The sequence below is a fragment of the Hyaena hyaena genome, unplaced genomic scaffold, assembly GCF_003009895.1.
Source record: "Hyaena hyaena isolate Hyena2069 unplaced genomic scaffold, ASM300989v1 scaffold_961, whole genome shotgun sequence".
Classification (NCBI taxonomy): Eukaryota; Metazoa; Chordata; class Mammalia; order Carnivora; family Hyaenidae; genus Hyaena; species Hyaena hyaena.
Genome location: NW_024081586.1, coordinates 452,033 through 471,682, shown reverse-complemented (window position 1 = coordinate 471,682; position 19,650 = coordinate 452,033). Strand labels below are relative to the sequence as shown.

General features: G+C 39.8%; 1 protein-coding gene across 2 annotated transcripts in view; it reads left to right on the top strand.

Annotated features, from left to right (window-relative positions):
* IGSF11 (immunoglobulin superfamily member 11) overlaps positions 1-19,372 on the top strand; it is a 133,479-nt gene extending 114,107 nt beyond the window's left edge. For both annotated transcript variants that reach the window (XM_039221164.1, XM_039221162.1), the window contains 3 exons: positions 13,191-13,313; positions 14,135-14,285; positions 16,106-19,372. In XM_039221164.1, coding sequence (XP_039077095.1) covers positions 13,191-13,313; positions 14,135-14,285; positions 16,106-16,535 — 704 coding nt within the window. In that variant the 3' untranslated portion in view covers positions 16,536-19,372. The remainder of the gene's footprint in view (positions 1-13,190; positions 13,314-14,134; positions 14,286-16,105) is intronic.
* Positions 19,373-19,650: the final 278 nt, after the last annotated feature.

The window sequence follows — 19,650 nt, the reverse complement described above, 5'->3', positions numbered from 1 at the left end:
TTAAAAAAATTTTTTAATGTTTTGTTTATTTTTGAGAGAGAGGTAGAGACAGCATGAGCAGGGGAGTGTCAGAGAAGAGGGAGACACAGAATCTGAAGCAGGCTCCAGGCTCTGAGCTGTCAGCACAGAGCCTGATGCGGGGCTCCAACCCACGAACCATGAGATCATGACCTGAGCTGAAGTCAGACGCTTAACCCACTGAGCCACCCAGGCACCCCTGGTCTGTACTTCTAAGGTCTATACAACTGGCCTGTGCTCTGTCATGTTGCTGGGCCTGGGTCCCAGTATACCAGCCCCTGCTTTGGTTGTTCTCAACAAGGACAGTTTCAGTTGGCAATGTCTGGAGACATTTTTTTGGTTGTCATAGCTGCTACTGGCAGCTTGTGGCTAGAGGCTAGGGATACTGGTAAACATCCTATAATGCACTGGAACAGCCCCTGCAATGAAGAACTGCCTGGCCCCAAATGTGAATGATTCAATTACATTAATGTATTTCCTAACCTTAAATGTTCATGCATTTCTGGAATAAGGTCTATATAATTGTGATTATTAAAAAAATTTTTTTTAACATTTATGTATTTTTGAAAGAGAGAGACAGAGAGTGAGCAGGGGAGGGGATGAGAGAGAGAGAGAGAGAGAGGGAGACACAGAATCCAAAGCAGGCTCCAGGCTCTGAGTTGTCAGCGCAGAGCCTGATGCACAATGTGAGGCTCAAACCCATGAAGGTGAGATCATGGCCTTAGCCAAATTCGGACGCTTAACCGACTGAGCCACCCAGGTGCCCCTGATTGTGATTATTTTTAATAAATTGTCCCATTTGGTATGTTAACATGTTAATAGAATTTTTGCATTTGTGATCATAAGTGAGAGAATTGTCTATGATTTTTTTGTTGTTGTTTTCCATTGTCTTGGTTCAATTTTTAGTAGCAGATTATAAAAAGGTCTCATAAAACGAGTTAGGCAGTTTTACCTCTTTTTCTATTCTCTGAAATAGTATGAATAAGATGGAGATTATTTGATGACTTTGTAGAATTTGCCTGTAAAAGCTTTGCCCTGCTGTTTTATTGGTAGTTTTTGACTACTGATTCAATTTTTCTAAGGGTGTAAGTTTATTTAGATTTTCTATATCTTCTCTATTTTTCTAGGAAACATCTTTTTTTTGGTCTGAGTTTATACATATTAAATTATTCATAGTATCTCTGTATGAAAATAGGAGAGTATATTTAAGAGTGCAGATTCGGGTCAGAGGATGTGGTTTGGAATCCTGGCTGCAGGAATGACTGGTTATGTGACCTTGTGCCTTAGTTTTCTTACATGTAAAATGGACATAATCATAATAATTGCCTCACAGGGGTGGAATAAAAATTAAATGAAAACATGTATGAAACTTTTAGAACATCATCTGGCATGAATAAGCACTTAATAAATACTAGTATTTATATTACCATTAGTCTTATTATTCTCTTGTATATTTAAAACCATTGTATTCCCCTGTTCATTATTATTTATGCTTTTCATTTTTTATTTTTGGATCAATCTTATTAAACCAAGCTTTTGGTTTCATCTGTTCCTTTGTATACTGATATTAATTTCTGTTCTTTTTTTATTCATTCAGCAAATATATGTTGGGCACCTGTTAGGTTCTAGACACTGTTCTAGGTGCTGGAGATGCAGCAGAGAACAGGATAGAAATGCTTCTTCCCTTGATAGAACTTACTCTCTAGTGGGTAGAGATTGAATATAACAAATCAGTAAATTGTAGCTTATTACCAGATGATACCTTCTGTGGGGACAACATAAATGAGGGTAAAATGGATTTGTTGGGGTGTAAGGAGCTGAGTGTTGAGTAAAGTGCTTAGGGTAAGTCTCATGGAGACAATGATAGTCTAAGAATGTAAAAATGATGAAGGAATGAGCTATGTGAATATGGTGGCTGGAGAGCATTCCAGTCAGAGGGAACAGCCATCTGAAGACCCTGAGGCTGGAGTGTGGCTGGTGTTTCGGATCAACAGCAAAGCAGCCAGTGTGTTTGGAGTAGAGTGAACACGGCAGAGAATGGTAAGAGCTAGATGCCCAGTTACAGGTGCTAGGGTGGAGACACGGGCACACCTCACACATACTGTGGTGTAGTTGCAGATTATCACAATAAAGTGAATAGCACAGTAAAGGGAGTCAAGTGAATTTTTTGGTATCCTAGTGAATGTAAAATTCATGTTTACACTATATTGTAGTCTGCCAATATGCGATAGCATTACTTCTTTAAAAAACAATGTTAGTTGCCTTAATTTAAAAGTACTTTATCCCTCGAAGCTAAGAGCATACTGTATATACTGTATGTTAGCTAACTTGACAATAAATTATATTTTAAAAATGAATAAATAAAATAAAAGTACTTTATTTCTGGGGCACCTGGGTGGCTCAGTCGGTTAAGCATCTGACTTTGGCTCAGGTCATGATCTCGCAATTCGTGGGTTTGAGCCCCACATCGGGGTCTGTGCTGGCAGCTCAGAGCCTTGAGCCTGTTTCAGATTCTGTGTCTCTCTGCCCCTCCGTCACTCATGTTCTGTCTCTCTCTGTCTCAAAAATAAATAAACTATAAATTTTTTTTAAATAAATAAAAGTATTTCTAAAACATGCTAACCATCATCTGAGCTTTCACTGAGTTTTGCTGGTAGAAGATCTTGGCTCGATGTTGATGGCCGCTGACAAGGGTCACCTAGAGCAGCAGTAGCCTTATGAAATGTATTTCTTAAATAATAAGACTTGAAATCAGAATGACTACTTGATCCGTGGGCAGCAGAATGAATATAGTGTTAGCAGGCACAAAAACAACATTAAGCATATTGTTCATCTCCATCAGAGCTCTTGGGTGACCAGGCGCATTGTCAGTGAGCAGTGATATTTTGGAAGGAATCTTTTTTCTGAGCAGTAGGTCCCAACAGTGGGCTTAAAATATTCAGTAAACCGTGTTGTAAACAGATGTGGCTTTGTGGTATCATTTATAGAGCACAGGCAGGATAGATACAGCATAATTCCTAAGGGCCCCAGGATTTTCAGCATAGTAAATGAGCAGCGGCTTCAGCTTAAAATCACCAGCCACCTTTGCCCCTCACAAGAGGCTCAGCCTCCGATGAGGCTTTGAGGCCAGGCATTGGCTTCTCTCTGGTTATGAAAGTCCTAGATGGCACCTTCTTCCATTAGAAGGCTGTTTTGACTACACTGAAAATCTGTTGCTTCGTGTAGCCACATTTATTAATTATCTGAGCTAGATCTTCCTGATAACTTGCTGCAGTTTCTGCATCAGCACTTGCTGCGTCACCCCACCTTGCACTTTTGTGTTATGGGTATGGCTTCTTTCCTTAAACCTCATGAACCAACCTCTGCCAGCTTCCAACTTTTCTTCTGCTGCTTCCTTACCTCCTCAGCCTTCACAGAACTGAAGAGAGTTAGGACCTTGCTCTGGAATAGACTTTAACTTAAGGGAATGTTGTGGCTGATTTGATCTTCTATCCAGACCACTCAGACAGTCTCTGTATCAGCAGTAGAGCTGTTTTGCTTTCTTATGATTCATGTGTTCACTGGAGTAGCACTTTTAATTTCCCTTAGGAGTTTTCCCTTTCACTCACAGCTTGCTTAACTGTTTGGTGCAAGAGGGCTAACTTTTGACCTATCTAGGCTTTCAACATGCCTCCCTCACCTCACATAATCATGTCTAGCTTTTGATTCAGGGAGAGACATGTGACTCTTTCTTTCGCTTTAGCACTTAGAGGCCATTGAAGGGCTACTACTTAACCTGATTTCAGTATTGTTGTGTCTCAGGGAATAGGGAGACCCGGGGTGAGAGAGAGAGATGAGAGAATGGCTAATCATTGGAGCAGTCGACACACACATGCATTTATCCAGTAAGTTCGCTGTCTTATCTGGGTACACTTCGTGGCACCCCTAAACAATTACAATAACATCAAAGATCACCATGACCAATCTAGTAATAATTAAAAAGTTTGAAATATTGTGAGAATTATCAAAATGTGACATAGAGACAAAGTGAGCAGATGCTCTGGGAGAATGGTGCTGATAGACTTGTTAAACCTAAGGTTTCCACAGACCATCAATTCATAAAAAATGCAGTATCTGTGGAGTACAACAAAATGAGATATGGTTGTATATATAACATGAAACTTGATTCAAATATTTCTTTACCAATACTTTATCTGTTTCAGTTATTATTTTATGAGAAAGATGTATTTAAAAATCACAGAGTAGGATTGTTCATTTTGTTCTTGCAGTTGTGCTAATTTTTAACCTATCCTCAGCCTCTGTCAATTACGTGCTTATAAGGTGTTTTCTGTCTCACTGATTTCTATGCTTAATATGCATTTAAATTTTTTTAAGTTTATTTATTTATTTTGAGGGAGTATGGGCAGAGAGAGAGAGAGAGAGAATCTCAAGTAGCCTCTGCACCATTAACACAGAGCCTGACGTGGGGCTTGAACTTACAAACTGTGAAATCATGACCTAGGCTGAAATCAGGAATTGAATGCTTAACGGACTGGGCTATCCAGGCACCCCAATATGCATTTTTGCCTTATTTTGGTTATTATTAAAATCCCTGCAGTAGCTTCCTTTGATTAATTCTTACTGGTATGTTTCTATGTTACGGTTCATTTAGTTTTAGGATCCCATGTTTTTTATGTTCTAGGTGTATTATTGGTAAGTAGCATATGTCTGGATTTAATTCAGTTTTCAGTCTGCAGTCTGAGCTTTGTTCTTTGATTGACTGAATTCATTTACATTAATTGTGATAATGAATATGGTTAGAATAATTTCTATATATTTTATGTTTTTTAGTGACCAATCTTTTTCTTATAGCCTTTCTCCATACCTTCTTTTTTTTTTTTTTACAAATAGTGTATTGTCAAATTAGTTTCCACATAACACCTAGTGCTCATCCCCACAAGTGCCCTCCTCCATGCCCATTCCCCCTCCCCCACATCCATCAGTCCTCAGTTTTTGTCAGCATTCAAGAGTCTCTCATGGTTTGCCTCTCTCCCTTTCCCTCACCATTTCCCCCCTTCTTCTCCCCCTTGTTCCTCCGTTAAGTTCCTCCTAATCCTCCTGTACGTGCAAACATATGATATTTGTCCTTCTCTGCCTGACTTAGTTCACTCAGCATAACACCCTCAAGGTCCATCCATGTTGCTACACATGGCCAGATTTCATTGTTTCTCATTGCCATGTAGTATTCCATGGTATAGATAAACCACATCTTCTTGATCCATTCGTCCGTTGATGGACACTTAGGCTCTTTCCATGTTTTAACTATTGTTGAGAGTGCTGCTATGAACATTGGGGTACATGTGCTCCTATGCCTCAGCATTTCTGTATCCCTTGGGTAAATTCCTAGCAGTGCTATTGCTGGGTCATAGGGGAGTTCTATTGTTAGTTTCCTGAGGAACCTCCACACTGTTTTCCAGAGGGGCTGTACCAGTTTACATTCCCACCAACAGTGCAGGAGGGTGCCCGTTTCTCCACATCCTCGCCAGCATCTAGAGTCCTCTGATTTGCTCATTTTAGCCACTCTGACTGGTGTGAGGTGGTATCTCAGTGTGGTTTTGATTTGTATTTCCCTGATGAGGAGGGATGCTGAGCATCGTTTCATGTGTCTGTTGGCCATCTGGATGTCCTCTTTGGGCTTTCTCCATACCTTCTATTGGTTATTTCAGTGTTGTGGGGTTTTTTTCAGCGTTTTTTAATAAATCATGTATTTTTCCTTCATTGTTCCTAAGGAATCCTCTGTTGTCTTCAAGCATTCATAATTTAAACAGTGAAGAGAGGTGATTAACTCTCTTGTGTTGCTGCTTGCTTGAGAACTCTGCAGAACTTAGTATGGAGGTCAGAGATGGAGCAGGAGAGTATGTTAAACATCACTGTAGTCATGTGGCCAGGCCCACAGAGGATGCCAGGTTTGCCCAAAGTCCAAACAGAAAGCATTCCCATTCTTTTACCACATTTGAAGCCTCAGGAATCTTGATTCTCCTTGAATTGCCATTGCCGATTCCCTTCCCAGTGAGTGTTTTCCATAATTCTTTCATGAGAAGTAAAAAAATTTTCAACCACTTCAGTTGCTGAATAAATAGGTGCTTATTTGTTCTTTTTCAAGCTGTTATTCTGACTTAAGGCAAAGTTTTCCTCTTTGTTTTTGCCCTCTGACATAAACAAGCTCTGTGAAGTGTTCAGTACATCATCTTCTTTAAAAATTAAATACCAGCAATTGTCACTATTGTATTCATTTGTTTATACCATTGTCCATCCACTTAAAAAAAATATGTGTGTGTGTGTGTGTGAACACACACTGATACAACCCTTATTTGTGCAGCTACTTCAGGGGGTACTTGGGAAGGCAGAGAAATATAAACATAGATATGTGTCTTTATTCTAGGGCTCACTGTGTAAGAGGGAAGACAGATCTAGAGAGGTAATTGTAGTACTGCATATTGAATGCTGTAAAAAAGTTTCCTGTTCACATTTATACTCCCTGAAGAGTCTATCCAAACAGAAAGAGGGAAAGAGTTATCCAAACAGAAAAGGATCTTAAAGGCTGAGTAGAAGTTTTACCAGGTAAAAGGGGATGTTATTTATAGAGGGAGCCATGCATGTAAAATCTTGCAAGTGTAAAAGTTTGATGCTCTTAAATGGGAAAAGGTATGAAGCCGACATAAAGAGTCTTGAGGTTTGGTGAGAAAGGAGGTTGGAAAGTACAGCTCCAGATTGTGCAAGGTATTGTATAGCATTTAAGGAGTTTAGATGTTTTTTAGACTGTGGGTACTCCCAGGCATTTATAAAGCAAGAGAGCATATCCAGGTCTGCATTTTATTATATTTTCTACAAATGTTTGTTTTATTTGGAGAGAGCAGGGTGTGCATACCCACAAGTGGGGGAGGGGCAGAGAGAGAGAGAATCCCAAGCAGGTTCCATGCTCAGCACTGAGCCTGATGCAGGACTGGATCCCATGATGGTGAGACCATGACCTGAGCCAAAATCAAGAGTCAGACACCCAACTGACTGAGCCACCCAGGCACCGCAGATTTGCAGTTTAGAAATAACTTTGGCAGTCAGGATGTGAAATTGATAGGCTGGTTGTAGGCGGAAGACTTTGAGAATAGCTCCATCAAGAAATGAAGAAGGGCTCTGGGTGACTCCAGTCAGTTAAGCATCCAATTCTTGATTTCATCTCAGGTCAAGATCTCATGATTTTTGGGATTGAGCCCCACATGGGGCTCCACGCTGACAGCACAGAGCCTGCTTGGGATTCTCTCTCCTTTTCTCTCTCTGTCTCTCCCCACCTCAAAATAAATAAATAAATCTTTTTTTAAATTACAGAGAGCGCCAGGACTAAGATCTTTGCGGTAGGGATGGAGCAGGGATGGAGGGAGGATGGGATTCAAGAGAGACAGAAGACAAAAAACAATAAGGCATAGATAGGGCTTGGTTACATGTTGGGACTCAGAGAAGAGTCAGAGTTTACTGAGATTTCTGTCTTAGGCCCAGTGAATGAATAACAACTGTATTAACTCAGAACAGGAATACTTAGGGAGATTTGCTTGAAGACAGTAGTGAGTGAGTAAATAATCCTCTGAGACCTAGAACTGACATAATGGTAACAGATAACATCAGTACCATTCTCCTTTGAGAATTAAATTTTAACAGTCAACATAGAGACATATTGATTCAAAAGAATCCACTGATGTCCAATTAAAAGCAAGAACACTCAGAGTCAGCATGTCTGGGAACTTGGACAGAAGTGTGTAGGAGAGAAGCAGTCGTGATCTAACCCATCTTGCTTGTAGCAGTTGCTACACTCTAAGTGTGTGTTCCCGTCCCAGTCTGTTGCTAATGCTGAGTCATTCTTGCACATAAATATTAGTAAGTTTATATACATAGTATATTTTATACAAATATGTGAATGGTATTCTGGGAAATAACAAGTTTTAAAGCAAAAGAAGTCCTTAGCTTGGTAATTTTGATGTGTGATTCTATACACTGTTATTAATATTGGGGGGCCCCAGATATTATATTATTCACATATTGCCCAGGAATATTCATCATTGTTTTCCAGTGTTGGAATATTTGATGTAGACTTCAGTTCTTTGTAAGTACTTCTAAAGCAGAAATGCAAGGAAAAGAAGATGGGAATGTTGGTGTGGAAATACACAGACATGAAGTCAGAAATGAATTTAAAATATGAATTGGCAAAAGCAATATCTATTTCAATCACAAAGCCAAAGCAGAGCAGACACAAAATATTTTCATCAAGTTAAAAAAATGAGCAAATATGAAGCAGCATGTATCCTAATGTGTGCCTCGAAGATTCTTTGGATATTCTCTTGATTGGGACAGATTCTTTCTCTGTTCCTTTTACAACTACACGTTAGTTCAACCATTGACACAAAAATGAAATAAAATTTTCTTTTTTTTAATATTTTTATTTATTTCTAGAAGAGAGAGAGAGACAGCGTGAGCAGGGGAGGGTCAGAGAGAGAGGGAGACACAGACTCCGAAATAGGCTCCAGGCTCTGAGCTGGCAGTCAGCACAGAGCCCGACGCGGGGCTCGAACCCATGAACCGTGAGATCATGACCTAAGCGAAAGTCGGATGCTTAACCTACTAAGCCACCCAGGCGCCCCTGAAATAAAATTTTCTATGTCTGTAAAATTTGACAAGAAACAAAAATCAAGATTATTAGAAAGGACACTTAAGGCTTCATAGTGTTTTGAAATTTTCTTTTAAAATGTCAGTTTAAATATGAAGTGTTTGTGATATTATCTTTGAATTTTTAAATAGATTTCAGTTTTGCATTTATCTTGTGATATTGTTCCCTTTTACTGTTTTTTGTTATCAGATGTATCAGGCTGAGATAATTTTTACATATTATTGAAATATATAATGTTATCATAATAATTGCTTCAAATAAGAAATCATGCATTTGTTATTATTACTTTTTTACACGACACTTCTGAAACTTTTATATGAGAAATGATTGTTTGTTATTATGGACACTGATCATTATTCCAAAGTATATACATTATATAAAAATACAGAATAGTTCATGATTTCGGAATTCCTATCTCTCAACCTCAAATCCGCAGTATTTAACATCTGTTGGGAATTTGGAGACATCTGACATTTTCCCAATTTCTTGACAGATTTTTCTGTCTATCTATCTATCTATCTATCTATCTATCTATCTATCTATCTATCTATGTTTTATTTATTTCTGAGAGAGAGAGAGAGAGAGACAGCATGAGCAGAGGAGGGTCAGAGAGAGAGGGAGATAGAGAATCTAAAGCAGGCTCCAGGCTCTGAGCTAGCTGTCAGCACAGAGCCTGACGCAGGGCTCGACCCCATGAACCGTGAGATCATGACCTGAGCCGAAGTCGGACACTTAACCAACTGAGCCACCCAGGCGCCCCTTGACAGATTTTTCTGATGGTTCAGAGAAATACATATTTCCCAAGCCATGCCAGGACAGAATTCCCAAGTGGAGGCATTACCAGGCACTACCCTATGCCTGTTGCATGCATTACATTTCATCCTCAAGTAACCCATGACGTGGAGGTATGTTGGTAGCTCCGTGTCACACATGATGAAATTAGTAGGTGGTAGGGCAGATCCCAGCCCAGGCTGTCTAAGCCTAGAACACGTGTGCTTAGCCAGTGCACCATTTCCCAGGCAGTCAGAGAAATGGTGCTGAGCCTAAGGAGAAAGGATGGACATGGAAATGGACACACATTTATTGGGCATCCTAGTCCAGCTGCACAGTTTGTGTGGGATCCGTCCGGTGTGGCCTTGAACTGACACAGTGGGCTGGGATGTCCTGTGTGCTTTCCAAACTGTGGTTCCACACAGTTGAACTTTACCTGTTTGTGAAAGAAAGATTATAAGAACATTTGTTTCCTAAGTTCAGTTCTACAAATTACTTCTGGACCAGAGAAGGCCACAAGAAGTGACAGATTTTATTGGGGAATTAGTCCTTTTCACTTGAGAAAGAGCCCTGTGCTTGTGGCCAGAAGCAGCCTGGTGCTTGCCGAGGAGGGGCTCCTGTCTCCTCTTTGCATTGACCACACAAACAGCCCTGTTCTGCTTCTGGCTAATCCTCTCTTATCAATGTGCCCCCTTTCCTGGTTACATTCCGAGTTAGCTCTAGCGTGAGATGTCAGCCTCAGTTAGAAATGCTTTCTTCTATTAGTCTGCTCTTGGTGTCAGTGCTTATGGAGATAAAAGGAAGAACAGTGACTTCACCTCTTAAAAATAACCTTGTAAAGCAAGAATCTTTAAAGTTTACCTCTTTCTACATGCCAGAATGCTGCTTAGAGCAGCTGTGAAAAGTTTCCCAAATTATCTCTATGAAAATGTCAACAAAATTACTGGTTTTGTGTGAGCTGATCAAATTCCTAGAATTTCAGGGCTTCAGAAAACAGCACCACAGTGCATGGAATTGTGGGACTAGTTGCCCAGAGATTATGGTTTTCTTGTGTTGTGATATCTGGGAATGTAGTGAAGATGGAGTTAGGCAGATGACTTAGTTTAATACTAGCAGCAAAACAATATTGCATTGTTAGAAAATATCCTATAGCTGCACCCTATAGAATATTGTGGTTTAAAATGCCTTACTAGAAAACCAAATATATGTACAGTGCCTATGCACTTTGGACATGGATAGACCTGATTTTATAGATTGCTGCTACTTCTGTACTATGTAATCTTGGGCAAATTGCATAGCTTCTCTGAGCTTTTTTGTCTTTGAAAAGTAGGGACTATAAAACCTAGGATTTTTTTTTTAGTTTTTTATTTGAATTCCAGTATAGTTAACATACAGTGTTATATATTAGTTTCAGCTGTACAATATGGTGATTCAACAATTTCATACATTACTCAGTGCCCTCAGCATGATAGGTGTACTCTTACTCCCCTTCACCTAATTCACCTATTCCTCACCCCTCTTCCCCTCTGGTAACCATCATTTTGTTCTCTGTACAAAACCTAGGATTTAGACAATTCAATGATACATATGTAAAACTCTTAGTATAGCGCATATGGTAGCTCCTTTATTTACCGAGCACCTTCTTGCATGCCGGGTAATTTCTAAGGATGATGATACAATTATGAACAAGACGAACCCAGCTCCTTCTTTTAATGAGACAAATAAGCAAGACATGACAACAAATGGGGTTAAGCGCCAGCACTGGAGAATGAATACCATGGTGCTGAAGAGCACGTAGGAGGGGCATTTAATGAAGTCCTGGGAAATCAAATAGAAAACACAGGAGCAGAAAGCAGTTTCCTCCCAGATTGGCCCAAGTATTGAGTGAATTCACTGACGGGCTCTTACACTTTGGTAGCCCTCAGAGTTGTTTGTTTGTTTGTTTGTTTGTTTGTTTTTAAGGAAAAAGATATAATACACAAGTAGAAACTAGATAACCACCAAATATCTTGACTTGGTGTGTGTAATACAATTCAAACGTCCAGATTCTTCATAAGTAAGGTATCTATATAATGTAGCTTTGACCTTTTAAATGTTCCCATTAGTATACAAAAACAAAAGCTAAAAAAAAGTCCTTTCCTTCGCTTATTTTTTTAAGTTAATTCCAGAAAGGTGCTGAGTAATTATTTATTTGTTAAAGGACTTAACCAATAAATGCATGTGTGCTGTGGTTAGGTCTGCTTTTGCCGACCCTTCTTCTTGCTTCTGTGTTTGATTTAGATAGAAATGAGGATTGCCAGCAGAAACAAGATAATGTTGAGTTTCATGTAAAAATAGCCCAGGGTAGAGGTAGCTCCAAGTGTTGCCCTAGGAATATGTGGACTTTGTGCCAGAAATATGCCATTGGGATGCTTTCAACTTACTCCTAAATTTGCAGCTATTTTGATGGGTTGAGGTGACTGGATATGTTATGTTCTGCTTAAAGAAGGCAGTGAAGCCCAAAGCTTAGATGTAAGAGAGTCCCCCATCTAATTTGAATTCTGTGTGACTAACTGAATAACCTTTTTACTCACTTAAAGCCTCAGTCTCCTTACCTTTTCAGTGGGGTTAATAATAATACCTCATGGGCTCATTGTAAAGATTAAAATAGTACATATAAAAGCTTAACCAATGCTTGGCACATAGTAATACAACTATTAACTTTAGTTTTTATTATTACTGTCAGTAATTTACATTTTATTTACAAAGATAAATAATCTATGCTAATGTTGATGAATTACTAAAATGTGGACTATTGAAACCTTTCTTGGTGATATCAATGTGGTGGTCTTAAAAATGCACTGCTCATCTCCGCTGTGGGGACACAATTGACTGACAGCTCCAAGGGCTTCCTCTTCAGGACCCACCACTGCTTTGCACTCAGACCACATTTTGCCTGGGCTGCTCCCAGCCAGTAACTGGACACAGTGAGCCTGCCAACACAGGGCTCTTCCTGCAAGGTGTGAGACTCCTTTAACAGGTGACCTTAGCTCAGGGCTTCCCCATCAGCCTGATAGAAACTTCCATAACACTGTGCTGTGATCTGAGATGCCCCTTGCTTGGCCCTCCATTCTTCTCTCTCCCCTTCTCAGAGGCCAGACCTGCACTGCAGTCAGAGGCTCCTCTACCTTTTCCAGCTTCCTCTCCATTTTCTTTAACAGAATTTCTTCCACTAAACCTTTGGCTTGTCTTGGCGTCTGCTTTGTGGAGGATGGGGACCTACATAGTTATAATAGTTGTTGGAAGTCACAGTCTACACCCTTGAGCACAGAGTAGATATTTGCTCCATCAAGTATAAAGTGAACATTAATGCAATGATAACTCCCTCTTTATGTTGTTGCATTTCCTTATAATTAAAATTTGGTGTTACTGGTCATAAATTCTCTAGGATAGGCATTAGCCACGGTTTCCTCAGGGAAGACTACGCACATTTAGGACCTCATACCAATCTATACATTAAGTTGTAAGATTATCCTTATTGAGGACAGTTCTCCATAGCTCCAGGACTTTAATGTGGTGTGATTTTAGTATTTTCATGAACCAGAAAAAAAAAATCTCTTTAGAAAACATTGAGCTCTTCAGTGTTTATTTTTATAGTCTTCTGCAGATTTCTTTAGTTTTCTTAATTTTTTTCCCTTAACTTCTCACTTGATTATGATATTTGTGACAGACCAGGTCCAGGGGACAGTCACCATCCGGAACATCAGTGCTCTGTCTTCAGGCTTGTACCAGTGCGTGGCTTCTAATGCCATTGGAACCAGCACCTGCCTTTTGGATCTCCAGGTTATTTCACGTAAGTATATAAAATTCCAACCTCTGCTCTTTATCTGCAACACCAAGACCTTTGTTAAACTAGAAATGAAGAGTTTCTCTTAATTGTTTTGAGGTGGTTTGAAGATTAAATATAAATTCTTTTGGTTTTATTCATTATTGAAGTATTTTATAAATGTATTAGTATATTTTCCACCTCAGCAAAGGTACATCTTCTTTACGACAGAATGTCTTTCTCCTCAGGGATCATTAGAATCAAATCAGTCACTTGTCTTCAAGTGATTGCATAGTGCGGTAGACACTATAAAAACTTATAATGATCTTATGGCCACGAGAAGACCTTTTTGTATTTTCTCCTAAACTCCTTACATCTGCTTACCTGTCAGGTGGCCAGGTCACAAATAAGCAGTGCAGAAATGTTGTTTTTAGGTAAGAATTCTGGGTCCTTTGAATCCTAGTTCCAAAACGTAGTGATGGGGTTGGGCTGGGGTGACAGTTCGCCCGCTGACAGCCAGGGCTCCTTTGGGCAGATCAGGCAGGCAAGAGTCTGTTGCCTGTTCTGCTCTTGGTGTTGCTCTACCAAAGTGGCGAGTCCTGCGATGTTCATTATCCTGCAAGTGCTTGGGAGCCGACCGCGTGTTAGTTCTAGCCACCGAGGACACAGGTTTCACTTTATATGGATGTAATACTTGAGGCAGTTTTGTACATTTTAAGAAGATTCTGTAGTAAACTTTTATGTTTATAAAGTTGCATGAGTATATGCTATTTCTCTTTCTCTCTCTCTCTCTCTCTTTCCTTCTCTCTCTTTTTGTTCTTTAAATCTACCTTAAATATATTTTGCAGCCCAGCCCAGGAGCATTGGACTAATAGCGGGAGCCATTGGCACCGGTGCAGTTATTATCATTTTTTGCATTGCACTAATTTTAGGGGCATTCTTTTACTGGAGAAGCAAAAATAAAGAGGAGGAGGAAGAAGAAATTCCTAATGAAATAAGGTTTGTGTGTCAGATAATTTGTCCTACATGGCCAGTGTCTGTATGTCTTTAATTTCGGCACCTAAGATTTCTTTGCTAATCCGATGACTGTGGTGGCCAAGACAGTTAATGTGGCCAAGCGATATTTTCTTGTATATTACATCAGTTTTCCTCATGATACTACTCAGCTTTTTTACTGCATCATAAGAGAGGAAAAGGGTCTAACATGTGCCCAACTAGGAGGGCACCATGAAGAATTCCCTCACCTTCTACATGTCCAAGATAGGAAGGGTTAGGTGGCTGTGACAGTAGAGAAGTTAGTTTAGAAAATGTGTTTGATGGGCACCTGGGTGGCTCAGTCCAGACTCTTGATTTCAGTTCAAGTCATGATCTCATGGGTTATGGGATTGAGTCCCATGTTGGGCTCTGCACTGAAAGCCCAGAGCCTGCTTGGGACTCTGTCTCTTCCTCTCTCCCTGCCCCTCTCCTGCTTCTGTGCTCTCTCTCACTCTCTCTCTGTCTTTCACATGAAAAAAAGAAAGAAAATGTGTTTGACCTTGGCATATATAATAGAAGCTAGAAGGAACACCACAAGAGTATACCTGTACATGTGTGCCAAAGCAGTATGACCAAAGCAGTATGGCTTGGTGTGAGAGACAGTTCAGTCAAGGATATGAACAACTTTAGAAAACAATGTGAAAATAATCTTTAAAGAAGAGTGACTCTTGGCATATTGTGGGGATATGGGATTTCAAACTCAGTCTCACATTGCACCCCATCATATCCTTTGTAGGAAAATGCTTTAATGATGCTAGTCTCCTTAGTGTGACACACACAGCCCTTCTGGACCTGACCCTCCCCTGCTTCCCAGGTCCTCTCTCACCACTTCCATAATCATTGGTGTTCCAGTCTGTTCTGTATTCTTTCATGCCTCAGGATCTTTGCTCAAGCCCCTACCCTCTTCCTGGACCAAACTCCTTCCCTTTTCATCCAACTCTCTGGTAAATTCTTTGATCTGATTCAAGACTAGTCAAAGCATCACCTCCTCTCAGATGTTTACTTTAGTCCCTCATCCAGCATTTCAGAATTGAAGGTGTTCTTGCATTGATTGTCACTCTCATTTTGCCATAGGCTTCTGGGATGTAGGAGCTGTGTATTTTTTTTTTTTTTTTTACATGAAACATCTAGTAGAATGCCTGGTACTCAATGAATGTTAAAGGAATTAGTTAACATCTTAAGTTAAATTAGTAACTTCTCTTAGCCTCTTAAAATTCTTATGGGTTTGGATTGTATGCAGGCATAGATTTCATCGCAGCATAAGATCACTGAGGACAATCACTTATCAGCATGCCACAGTGGTTTCTCAAACTCCAAAGTGCAATAAAATAGGCCAATTCTAACCATTTTTTGAAACTCCCCACAACCATAGTTTGGTTTCCTAGCAATTTTACAGCAACAAGCTCAGTGGATTTCTTCATGGTCTATTTTCCCATTTAGAGCAAATAAAACATTTATACACATGCAGATGCACACACACATATACACACATTTTTTTCAGTGATATTGGAAAGTATACTCTTTGAGAGATTTGACATTACCCTTCTACCCTTGGAGATTGAGAAACCTCAAATTTTTCTTAAGGATTGTCTCAAAGGGAATGAATGGCAAAAGCTGAGGCCACCAGGACTAATGTATTTGGTTTCGTGATAGTATGGTTTGTCCAGAGAATTTGTATTTCACAGACATACTGGCCTTAACATAAGAAGAAAGAGTCCTGGGCAGGAGGGTAGGGTAAAACTCAAGTAAATCCTAACAACAACTTTAATTTTGTTCCTTTTCAGAGAGGATGATCTTCCACCTAAATGTTCTTCTTCTACCAAAGCATTTCACACCGAGATATCTTCCTCAGAGAACAACACATTGACCTCTTCCAATACGTACAACAGTCGATACTGGAGCAACAATCCAAAAGTTCACAGAAACACGGAGTCATTCAACCACTTCAGTGACTTGCTCCACTCAGGCAATGCCAATATTCCGTCCGTCTATGCGAACGGGAACCACCTGGCCCCAGCTCCACATAAGACTCTAGTAGTGACAGCCAACAGAGCGTCACCCCCACAGGTTGTGTCCAGGAGCAATGGCTCAGTCAGCAGGAAACCTCGGCCTCAACACACACATTCGTACACCGTCAGCCAAGCAACACTGGAGCGAATTGGTGCTGTCCCTGTCATGGTGCCAGCCCAGAGTCGGGCCGGGTCCCTGGTATAGGACCTGAGTGGATGAAGTATTCAGAAAAGAACCAGTGGAATGCCTGATGAAGAGGGGAGGGTGGGGTGAGCAAGGGCTGGGAAAGCAACACTTTTCCTTGTAAGGATACTAGTAAAAAGCACAGAGGAAAAGGCAATGCCGTTATTACCTGGCCAGTGAGTTTTGTGGAATGAACTGGAATTCTCCATCTTGAAGACTTGTTTCCCCACCACAGATATCCTAGGATTCTATCCAAAAAACTGGATCTCAAACATGTGCCAAGCCAAGGAAAAAGATATAAGAGCAGAATAGCACTTAAAACCCAAACTACAGTCCAGATGGGTTTGTCCTTTAATTCATGCCTAACTTAATAATTTTTCAAGAAACTAAAGTGCCAGATGAAGTTTAAAGGATTAAATTATTTAAAAAAGATAGTTGTCTTTAGGAAAAATAATGAGCAACCCTGAGATCATCACCATTCCCTCTTTATCCAGAGGGCTTAATGGCATGAATGGTTAATGCCGGTACCAACAGGGCTGGCTCTTGTATCATAGAATAAGAACTTTTTACACGGAATTCAGTAAGAAATGGGGGGAAAACAAAAGAAACTTCTCTGACAAGCCCCTTCATATTTATTTATTTATCCCTTCCTGAACCATGAATTTCATATTTGGAATATTGCTGTATGGACAGATTCTTGCCTGTCTGCTTTTCTAGGGTCCATTCCAGGTCCATGACAATTACAGTGCATTGTTTCCTGGAAAAATATTTTTTTAAAAGAAAACTATTTTTTTTTTTTAAAGACTTGAGGGGTATAGGGCTAGGAGAGAAAAGACTACTGTTAATAGCACATTCAGGGATGAGGTTTGTTGAGAGCTTCCGGAGGCCCCTCACGAGGGAGAGCCAGCTGGGCTGTGTCTGAGGGACTTGCACGTCCCTGGCAGGCTCAGAGCAGGGCTGTCCAGAGCCCCTGCTGTCACACCAGGCCACTTAATGAGGGCAGCGCCTGATGCCTGTTGCACCGGGGTAGATAACTTTCTCCTTGTTTGACAAGTCGAGGTTAGTAGGTCGTTACAGGAGGTCAGGAGTTGTTCTGTTGTTTTCAAAATAATTATTTTTGCAAAAGAGATAAGATTGAGACAAAAGGGATGCCTTCAGGTATGCTCCTGGGAGGGTCTGCCCTCTATTTGTCACAGCTCAGGGTTGTAGTTTTTATACCACTGTAACGAGACTCCTTCTGTGATTAATTACCTGGCTTGGCTGGCCTTGGAGTTCACCAGATAATTTACGGACTCCCCACTGTTTTTCCGCGGTGTGGATCTGGGCATACTTGTGTTGGGGACTATCTTGCCTTAATCACACTTTAAACAACAGAAATGATTTCTTCCCAGAATCGTTCTCTGAATTATTTATGAGGCCGACCTCGTGGTTCTATAAGAGCATCATTTCTTTCCCAGTGTTGTCTCTCGCTCCCTTTTTGCACTCACTTTGCCTTTTGTCCTCTTTTCCCACAAGCATAGTCGTCACAGGGAGTGGCTTCCTGATTTTCAGACCCGTTTGGATAAATGGAAACCAGCAACTGCTGCATACACTGCTTTCCGGGAGGGCTACACTCAGAACCTAACCATTGCAGCCATTTCTATATTGATGAAATGCTGAATTTACATTAGCATTACTTATTTTCTCCATGTGATGGTTCTTGACTTTGTAAAAATTTAAATAAATGAATGTCTATACTTTTTATAAAGCAGAGTGAAAATACCATGACAGAAGAGGTACTATCAGATGTTGTTTAGAAAGCATTTATCTTACATTTCTTTATTCTTTCTAATTATCTAAAATTCAATAAAAGTTTATTCATATAAAAACAAGTTGTCATTAATTATCACACATTAATGAATGTATGATCTTACATGCAGTGTTCTTTATAAGAATTTTCTATTCTGTTCAGTAGTGTTCATAATAATTTTAATGAGCATATAACATTTTAGAAATTACCTTACTCATTAGAAATTTGAGTCCAGTTCTCCCACGTATGACTGAAAGTGCAGTGCCCCTTTTCATACATTGCGCTATTTTCCTATCTCCCAGTCTGAAGTTCATGAAAACAAGGTCCATGACTGCTTTTTTTTCCACTCTGAATCTCTGTCATCTAGCACAGTGCCTAATATAGGTATTGTGTAGATAAATTACGGTTGACTTGTAAACTGAAGTTGTCAAGTTTCAATTCAGAAAGTTATGATCTTCATGTATACTGGATCATTCCTTTGTTGTAACTTTTTATTTTGAGATCGTTTATATATTTACATGCTGTTATACGAAATAATAGAGACTCCCATATACCCTTCGTCTAATTTTTCCAAATGGTGACATCTTGCATAACTGTTATACAGTATCACAAATTGACATGGATACACTCAATCAACCCTATTGGTATTTCAACAGTGGCACATGCACTCATGTATGTGTGGTGCATGCATTTAGTTACATACAGCTTTATCACATGTGTAGATTTATGTGACCACCACCACAGTCTAGATAGAGGATCCCTTGTGCTACCCTTTTATAGTCTCAGCTCCCTCCCGCCTCCGCAAGTCCCTAAGTCTATAGTTTTCTTCAAGAACGGTATATAAATGGAATTATGTGGTATGTAACATTTGAGAATTGGCTTTTTATTGCTGAGCATAACTTTCTTGAGACCCGTCTAAGCTGTTGCATGTATCAATAATTCATTCCTTTTTATTGCTGAGTAGTATTCCATGGTACAGATATATCAGTATGTTTAACCATTTACCTATTGAAGGGTATGAAGGATATTTGAGTTGTTTCCATTTTTGGCTATTACAAATAAAACTGCTGTGAGCATTTTTGCAAGCTTTTATGTGAACATAAGTTTTTATTTCTCTGAGATAAATGCCTAAGAGTTCAGTTGCTCCATCACGATTTGTTGAAAAGGCTGTCCTTCCTCCAGTGAGTTGTTTTTGCATCTTTCAAAAAAATCATTTAGTCATATTTGTGTGGGTCTCTTTAAGTTCCTTAGCTGTTCCACTGATCTTTGTATCTGTTCTTCCATCAATATTATGGTGACCACTAGCTATTTAATAAGCTTTAACATCTCGTAGAGTGGTTTCTCCCA